Source organism: Neocloeon triangulifer, unplaced genomic scaffold, assembly GCF_031216515.1.
Source record: "Neocloeon triangulifer isolate White Clay Creek 2 clone unplaced genomic scaffold, ASM3121651v1 ptg000015l, whole genome shotgun sequence".
Taxonomy (NCBI): domain Eukaryota; kingdom Metazoa; phylum Arthropoda; class Insecta; order Ephemeroptera; family Baetidae; genus Neocloeon; species Neocloeon triangulifer.
Genome location: NW_026775557.1, coordinates 5,472,024 through 5,480,431, shown reverse-complemented (window position 1 = coordinate 5,480,431; position 8,408 = coordinate 5,472,024). Strand labels below are relative to the sequence as shown.

General features: G+C 43.2%; 2 protein-coding genes across 3 annotated transcripts; one reads left to right on the top strand and one right to left on the bottom strand.

Annotated features, from left to right (window-relative positions):
- Positions 1 to 219: 219 nt before the first annotated feature.
- LOC132202465 (uncharacterized) lies at positions 220 to 6,409 on the top strand. Of its 2 annotated transcripts, none has more exons than XM_059629403.1 (22): positions 220 to 336; positions 402 to 434; positions 490 to 644; positions 703 to 843; positions 894 to 1,025; positions 1,075 to 1,236; positions 1,289 to 1,431; positions 1,488 to 1,653; positions 1,717 to 1,873; positions 1,933 to 2,280; positions 2,347 to 2,522; positions 2,645 to 2,862; positions 2,922 to 3,144; positions 3,244 to 3,472; positions 3,647 to 3,857; positions 3,914 to 4,360; positions 4,617 to 4,953; positions 5,012 to 5,368; positions 5,425 to 5,683; positions 5,742 to 5,896; positions 5,954 to 6,072; positions 6,132 to 6,409. In XM_059629403.1, exons 1-22 carry the CDS (start codon positions 303 to 305, stop codon positions 6,355 to 6,357), a joined length of 4,428 nt encoding a protein of 1,475 aa, XP_059485386.1. In that variant the 5' UTR covers positions 220 to 302; the 3' UTR covers positions 6,358 to 6,409. The 2 variants fall into 2 exon arrangements, with proteins under 2 accessions (XP_059485386.1, XP_059485385.1); XM_059629402.1 differs by having other exon boundaries at positions 251 to 336; positions 484 to 644.
- LOC132202474 (dehydrodolichyl diphosphate synthase complex subunit DHDDS) lies at positions 6,410 to 8,239 on the bottom strand. Its single transcript, XM_059629420.1, has 6 exons — positions 7,982 to 8,239; positions 7,761 to 7,922; positions 7,436 to 7,584; positions 7,194 to 7,378; positions 6,913 to 7,020; positions 6,410 to 6,659 (listed from the first exon to the last, which is right to left on the bottom strand). The coding sequence occupies exons 1-6, from the start codon at positions 8,140 to 8,142 to the stop codon at positions 6,555 to 6,557; spliced, it is 870 nt and encodes a 289-aa protein (XP_059485403.1). The 5' UTR covers positions 8,143 to 8,239; the 3' UTR covers positions 6,410 to 6,554.
- Between the last annotated feature and the right edge of the window lie 169 nt (positions 8,240 to 8,408).

Genomic DNA, 8,408 nt, shown 5'->3' with positions numbered 1-8,408 from the left:
AAATGGAAGTGAGAGATTAAATTTAATTAAAATACCTGCGATTAAACGCAATATTTGACACAACTTTATAATTGGAGCAGTGAGCTTATTACGCAACTCACAACACTTATGAAACAAAGAGAGACTGAGGTTCCAGAAAGAACGGCCCACATGCCTTTTTCACTGGTCTCTGTAACTGCGGTGTCGACTGATAAAGTTGACCCGGCAGAGGTTAAAGTCATTATTACAGCCGAGAGATGAAGGGCGCGCGCATTATTCAATCAGAATTCTAGCGCGGCATTCGTCGGCAGATCGGCAGCAAGATGCGCCGCGTTTCGTCCGCCGCTCTCCTCTTGGGTACGTTTATTTTTTTACACCCAAAACTTTTAACTTTCACTGCACATTTGACATTTGATTTTCAGTTTCGGCCCTGCTGGCCGTCGGCGCCACTGACCGTGAGTATTTTATTTGCCACTTTTAATTTCAATAAATAAATTGTGTAAGGCGCAGTTCCGGAGAGAGTTTTTCCGGCCGACTCTGAGCTGATCTACAATTATCTGGGCCATGTGAGCGCCGGCACTGCTCAGCCCCAGGAGTACCTCTCGCACTTTTCCATTCAGGGCAAGCTCAGGGTGCAAACCGTCGGCGAGAAGGCCAAGTTCAGGGTAAAATTGTTTGTTTAAGTCGCAAGTGAAACAGAATTAATAACAGAATGGGAATCAGTTGGAGGATGTCTTGCTCAGTTCGTACAATGGCAAGGGCAATCGGCACAAATTGCCAGAGGGCGAGTTTGTCTCCATCCCGGCGCCGCAAGATGCTAAAGCCATCAATAAACCGTTCGTCGCCGTTTTCAGTAGTGGGAAGGTAAAAATAATTAATTCGTCACGCTGATTAATTACAAGCTTAATTAAAAGGTCGTTTCATTCGAGTATGAAAGTTCGGACACGCTGTGGTCACGCAATCTGAAAAGGTCAATCGTGGCGCAATTCCAGGTCGACCTCAAGGAGTTCTCCTTTGAATTGCCCAGAGTTTTCACTGCCGATGAGGTGAGGATAAAATTTATTTGTCAGATTTTAATGCTAATTTTCATTGAAGATGGGAATTTCGGGCGAGTGCAAAACGGAGAACGTAATCGTGTACGGCGGGAAGCCGGACAGCTTCGTCCTGAGGAAGTCACAGGACGCCTCTCGCTGCAAAGGCCCCAAGTACTGGTTCGACAACCTGTCGCTCACCTCGTGCTCCACCACCGAGCCCAAGGTACAAATCAACTACCACGTCAAGAGTTAAATTTACTTATAAAATTCTTAAGAGCCCTATTTCAACGTCAACGGAGCGAAACTACGAGCTGCAGCTAGAAAAGTCAAGTGTGATAATTAAGAAAATCAAATCGAGAAGCGTGACCTCCTTCCAGCCGCTCTGGGTCAAGGGTGAACTGCAGTACATCTTCATTAAGTAACGTTTTTGATATTGAATTGCCAAAAATAAACTTCAATTTGTTAACACTGCAGCCAAACTTTTACAAAGGAAAGCAGAGACTCGATTTCTGTTCCGTTGGTTGTGAGCGAGACGACGCCATCGACGCTGACCTACGAGTTCCAGGATTCGGCCTCGGGCTCAGGTCCTGACATGGTCTTTGAGAGGTACTCTCTCACTACGGACGAACTTGTTGCCCTGGTAAGCATAAATCGCTTCCAATTTGGAAAAAAAACATAAATAAAATTAAAATATAATTTCTAGACGAGAAAAAGTTTGATCAAAACTGCGGACAAGCTTAACGAGGAGCTTGGCGAAGACGTAAATAAACTTTATGACACCAGCTCGTACCATCTGATCGCGTTCATGCGCCACCTGGACCTCAAGAGTCTCCGCCAGGTAGCCGACTTTGCTATGCTTGGTTAGTTTTGTTAATTAAATAACAAAAAAGTTTAAATTTTATTTATCAATTTTTTTAAGGAACTAGCTACAAGGATGAAAGCATCAAGCAGCTGTTTATTTCGTACCTGCCCAAGGTGGGCACATACTCGTCGGTGCTGTTGATGCGCGACCTGATTGTGCAGCGCGAGTTGGATGTGAAGCAGTCACTAAAGGTGTTAGTCGACCTGCCGTTCAACCTCAGGTACCCGAACGTGGCTCTACTAAAGGAGTGCAAAGGGTTCCTCAGCCTTGAGGATCACGATCCGGCTGTCCGAAAAACCGCCGTGCTAACCTTTGCCTCCATGGTTGGAAAAATCTGCCAAACAGGACAGTGCCCACCAGCCATCCTCGACGAGTATGTCAAGATTTTGTTCTCCAGACTCAGAGGTTTAAAATTTAAATAGTGTTAAATGAATGTAAACATAATAAATATTTTTTGTCAACTGGAATTAGACGCAAAGGAATACGACGAGCAGATGTTATACATCAATGCCATGGGCAATGTCAGGATTGGGCCGGTCACCGGCTACCTTGAGCCGATCATCAGCGGAAAGCTCACCTACCCACGTCAGCTTCGGTTCTTAGCCGTTTGGGCCGTCGCCGATGAAATCGTTACGAACCCGGCAAAGGTGATAAATTTGATGTCAACAAAAGCCTTTCTTCTTTTTTTTTAAATTTAAATTTTTTTTGCATTGACCGAGAAGAATAAATTATCATAAAAAGCAGACCACTAACAATTGACACTTGGCAGGTGCATGAGATTTTCTGGCCGATTCTAGCAGACCGTCGAAACGACCTGGAGATACGGGTTGCTGCTTTGACTTTGTTGCTCAAGTCGCAGCCAACAACCGACCGCTTCATGAACCTGCTCTGGTACATGGTGTCTGACCCCAACTACCAGCTCTATCAATACTTCTACACGACCATCCGCTCGCTCACAAACACCAAGTTCCCCTGCTACTCGAAATTGTATAAAGCAAATTAAGATAAATTGAACCCTTAATTAATTGATTTTTTTTTAAAACTAGGGCAACTGCCGCTCAGCAAATTGTTAAAATGCTGCCTAAATTGCCAAACAAGAAGGCCATGCTAACTACCAGCAACGAAATTCTTGATTTCATTGACCCCGACGTTGAGGCAGGTTCCATGTACCAGGTCATCGCGATCGGAAGTGAACGCAGTGCCGTCAGCGACCTCATATACTTCCACGCAATCACACACAAGCAAGGCCAAGTGTTCAACCCCTATTCGGTATTTAATATTTATTAAAGAATAAAATAATAAGAAAGCTATAATTTGTTATAAATATTGTAAATTTTTTTACAAAGAAAAATAAATTTCCTCTTGCAGATTTTCCTCCGAACTGAAGGATTTGACGAGTTCAGGGCAGATTCTGCTTTGAAAGTCAGTGCAGAGGATCCAGCGGGAGCTGAGAATGATTTGCAAACGCTTTTTGACAAACTGAAAGTTCAAAGGCGACAGTCGGACAAAATTCATGTAGAGCTTGTCTTAAAGGTGCAAGGACGCGCTGTCATCAGCGAGTACTTTAACGAAACTGGAATTAATAAAATGGTGACCGGTGAGCAAAATTTTAGTTACACGCCGAAACTACCCAACTTGCAAAAACATTATGAATTATGAAAGCTCTTTAATCGATCATTCAACTGAATGCGTAGTAAATCTGCAACTGTTAAAATATTAAATTAAATTAAATTACGTGCACCTTAAAGATTTCAATGAAATAAATTTGCAGTTCTGTCGCACATCCAGCGCTCATCTTTGTCACACCACCTGAACTACCAGACCCTGGAGCAGGCCGCGTTTTTCGAGTCCATTTTCCCATCAGATCTCGGCTCTGCCATTATCATCGAGTCAAGCACCCTGCCTCAGATGGACATCAGAGGAAATTTCACCTACAACGTCAAGGCACCGACCATGGCCTTCAACGTCTCCCTAGCCTCCAAGTAAATTGCAATTAAAAAGTTGCCTTTGTTTGAATTAAAAAAAAAACTGCTTTCAGGTTCGAGGTGCGTCGCGGGTATGGTCTGCGCATTTTCAACCCAGTGTCGGCGCTGTGGCACGGCGCGCACAGACCCAGCGTTCAGGTTATCAGTTTCCCGATCGACTTTGGCCTGTCGTTCGACATGCAACAAAAGACCTTTAAAACACGGCTCGGCTGGAACAAAGATGTGCCCCTCTTCAACTCGTTGAGCCACGGCCGCAGCAAGGTTTATGTCACGGGCTCCTCTGCCCCGCAAAAGGCATTGCTCACGCAGACGTGTCCTCAGTGCAAGGCGTTCACCGAGGTGAGGGCCAGCGATACCACCTCGGACAGAGAAATCTTTAAGTTCAACCCATGGGACTCGGGCGTCGAGTTTCGTCTCGCCACCTTCGACTGCGATGGAAAACTCGATATTGCCACACCCTTCCTGAAGCCGCTGTTCCTCAAAAGGTTCTCCAATTACGGGTAAGAAATAAAAGTGAGACTTGAGTAATTAAATTCATAATAATAGTTATGAAGAATTAAAAAATTAGTAATAATTAAATTTTACCCTTTTTGAACTCTAAATAAATACAAAAATTATGTCTTTATAATTATCAATTTAGAAAAACTAATTAAAATTTTTAAATAACATATTTAAAATATAATTTTTATAAAATAACCAAATAAATTAAAATCAATTATTTATAAATAAACTAATAAATACATATATTATTTATAGGTATGAAGACTTTGATCTGGAGAGTTTTCTGAGCGTCTTGGCGATTCAGACAGACATGCTTCTGGCAATTGACCCTTTGCTGAACAGCTGCGGGCGTCACTTCAGCGTGACCCCCGTGGGTGACACGTCTGGGGTCGAGACGGTTTTCAAAATGGAGAACGGCAAGGAAAACGCTGAAAAGCGACTCTACCGCTTCCTGACAAACGTGTTCGGCACCGACGGCCACGTGACTAAGACCTGGGACACCAACATCATCTCCGACGGCACTGAAAACGAGACAAAGTTAAACTTGAAGGTTAAAATTGCCTTCAAGAGAGAAAGCGGACCAAACTATGTGGTATTATTACTCATTTCCTAATAAAACCCTTTTTCTGACCTATTAAATTTTCGAACAGACATGTCTGAAGGTGGACAACACGTACCCTGAGCGCGGCCCCGAGACCTACTGGGATCAGCTAGGCCAGCCGTACGAGTCTCGCAAGACCCAGCACCACTTGGCCTTGGAGTTCGGAGTGAGCGAGGAGGCCAAGTGTCCCGTGGGCAAGGGGGCTCGCATCGAGTTGGTGGCCTCGACCGACCACCAGGGCCTGGATGAGAACGTGTGGCCTTTCTCAACTTGTCTCGACCAACGCAAGAGGCAGAACTTCCTCGACTCGAAGGGCAACCTGCTCTTCCCCGCCACGTTTGCCTGCGCCATGAGCTCGTGGGGCCCCAGACCCAGAAACATCTCGATGACCCTCTCAGTCAGCAACGTGAGCCTACGAACCTTTCTTTCTAAAAGCTCTCTTTTGACTCAAATTCGTAACAGATTCCTGGGATTGACACGGTGGCCAACAATCAGATCGGCGCAAGCATGATCAAAAGGGAAGGCAAAAGTTACTCCATGAACGTGGAGACCGCACACGCACTCAAGGGTGACTCGCTGCTGGTAAGGATGAAGTCGGACGGCGGCACCGACAAGGAGTTCAAACTCCCTCTGCCCTTCAGTTCGGCGCCCTACATCGTTTCCGAGACGCTCGCTCACTACCCCTCAGTGCAGAATCTTGAAATGGCTCTCGATATGATTCGTAATTATGTGTAATCTTTTTTCTTTTTCTAATTTAAAAAAAATATAAAATAAAACAGACCCTTGCTTGCTGGCGGGAGGAAAAGTCATGACCTTTGACAACGCGAGTCTGCCCTTTGAGGCGCAAGACCAGTTCACCTTGATTTCGGCGGTTTGCACGGAAAACTCGCCATTTGCTGTTTTCGCACGCAAAACCGACGGTGCAGATGCTTTGGTATCAATTCTATTTAAAAAAATGTACTATTAATAGCCGCAAAATATTTTTTGTTAGACGGTTAAAGTTTTCCTTGATGGCCACGAGATCAACATCGAGCCAAGCAACGGCCACAAGTCAAAGGTCACCATCGCTGGTGGCGAGCAGGTCAAGGATCTCAAGACGCAGGGAATCACGTGGGTTTTAATTAATATTTCTGATACACTGATTAGCCAATAAATTGTTGAAAATAAAGGATTACGCAGCGGGAGAAGGGGAAGGTGGACATAAAGCAGGGGAACTTTTATGTGCGCAACACTGACGTGAACCTGGCCGTGCTGGTGCCGTCAACCTACGACCGATACTACTGCGGCGTGTGCGGCGACGCCAACAAGGTGCCCGAATACCAGGAAACCCTGGGACCGGAGGGAAATAAAATTTCCACCAGCGATTTGCTCCAAGCTTACACATTGCAAAACTAGATTTACGTGAATAAAAGCTAGAAATAAAATTTTTGTCCTTTTCATCCTTCAATTTCTTCTATTTTTCAAAACCCCAATCACAATTATTTTGATGCATCTCAAATTAACCCAGCCGAAAGAACTTGGATAATAATAAAATCAACGGCAAACAAAAATGTTAACGATCAGTCTTGATAATTAATTGATGATGTAGTTGTTCACAAAAAGCTGGCGGCTCGCTTTGTTTCTAAAATGCGCAGAAAGCTGTTGACCCTTTCTTCTTGTTGCTCGCTTGAAAACTTTGCCTCTCTTGCGTGCAATTTCTAAAACAACCAAGTTTTTGTCTCAGATCTTGATACAAATTACTGAATTTTCGTAGGGCGCTTATAAAAATTTATGTTTAATTAAAATGCAATATCTTTTTTAGTATTTTGAATTAGACCTATGCAAAAAACGCTACTAAAAATTATGACCAAAATTAATAAATTGCCGCAGATAAAAGTTAATGGAAAATTGTCAAGACTATTGATTGAAAAAAGATCTTCGGTCAAAATAATATTAAATTAGCTGCTCTACCTTAAGTTGATCAGCCTTCATTTGGAAGCAGACGATTGCCTGAAGAAGGTTCCAAATGTTAAACTCCGGCCAAAGGATATCCGTGAAGTAGACGTAGCTGTACGAGCTCTGAAACAAAAGAAAAAAAACAAGGTATTAAATATTATTATATTAAAATTAAAAATAAAGTCTTTGGTTAATTGATATTTAAAATTTTTGTTTAAATTTGTTAAAAATAATAATATTAAATTCATAAATTTTGTAATTATAAATTGAATTTAGGCGTCATGTTGAAATTGTACCTGCCATAACATGAAGTCGCTGAACCTGACCTCGCCAGAGGTTCTGATCAGAAGGTCGACCTGCGGCGCATGGTGTGTGTAGAGACACGAGTCAAACAGCTGCGTGTCCACGTCAGACAGCAGGATGGTCCCGTTTCGGACGCCTCCAGCAATCTCGCCAATGGCATTTGCCATTTCCTCTTTGGCTGCTTGGCAAATATTTGTAATTATCCTTGTGTAAAACATTAAGAGAAAAAGCAAACCAGTGTAGGCAAAGGCGACGTTCAGGAATGCTTTATCATGTGTCTTAGTTATGGACATGGCTTCGTAAATCAGCTTACGAAGGTCAGCTGGCAGCAGTGAAAGGTTACCAATGACTGTGATCCTCACCCCATGCTCCTTCAACTTGTCTCTGTAATTTATTTTAAAAATAAATATAAAGAAAAATTCATTTTTATACAGACTTAATGTATGATGTAAGTTTAAGATATTATTAAGTGATCTTTAATTATGTTTTCTTGAAAGCACAGGTAATAATTAAATACAATTTTTTAAATTCCTGTAGAAATAACAACATTATTCCTTTACCTTTCCTCCAAGAGTCTGGTGAATTTCTGTCTGGCGAGGTCCATGAGTCCATCGACTTCCTCTTTGCTTCTCTTGAAATTCTCAATGCTGAAGGCGTAAACGGTGACCTCAGAGATGCCTAGGTCAAGGCACCACCTAAGCGTTTCGGCCAATTTATCAAACCTGTCAAATCGAAATATTTTGTTAGTCGAGTAATAATCTGAATAATCAATTCGGCTCACCCTTTGGAGTGTCCTTCGACCTTTTGAACGTTGTTCTTGGCGGCGAATCTCCGGTTGCCGTCCATAATGAAGGCAACATGCCGCGGAATGACGCCCGTGCGCACCACCTTCACGCAAAACATCTGCACCCAGCTCAGGGCGCTCTCCCTGATCCACGACATTTGTGCAGGCTGCTTAATTGAGGGCTGACTTGTTGGCAAAATGCTCACAAGAGCTGCAGCCGGTGGTCGACCTCCGCCATTCCTGTTGTTTTCGTCTTCGTCGTCAATCAAAAGCAGCCAATCAGAGAGCAGAAATTTGTGCGGATTCGCCAATTTTGAAATAAAAGCGCGCGAAAAAGGAGTTTGGAAATGGAAATAATGGGAAATATTTTGGTATACAGTATACAGCAGCGCATGTACAATTGTACACGGAAGAGTTAAAATAA

Excerpts from the sequence above, each read along its gene's own strand:
- LOC132202474 (XM_059629420.1), bottom strand. The coding sequence starts at position 8,142 with ATGTCGTGGATCAGGGAGAGCGCCCTGAGCTGGGTGCAGATGTTTTGC. Across the intron at positions 7,923-7,981 it reads GTCGAAGGACACTCCAAAGG|GTTTGATAAATTGGCCGAAA; the intron begins GTGAGCCGAATT and ends TCGATTTGACAG. Across the intron at positions 7,379-7,435 it reads CGTCGCCTTTGCCTACACTG|CCAAAGAGGAAATGGCAAAT; the intron begins GTTTGCTTTTTC and ends TTTGCCAAGCAG.
- LOC132202465 (XM_059629402.1), top strand. The coding sequence starts at position 303 with ATGCGCCGCGTTTCGTCCGCCGCTCTCCTCTTGG. Across the intron at positions 2,281-2,346 it reads TTTGTTCTCCAGACTCAGAG|ACGCAAAGGAATACGACGAG; the intron begins GTTTAAAATTTA and ends AACTGGAATTAG. Across the intron at positions 5,897-5,953 it reads CCGACGGTGCAGATGCTTTG|ACGGTTAAAGTTTTCCTTGA; the intron begins GTATCAATTCTA and ends ATTTTTTGTTAG.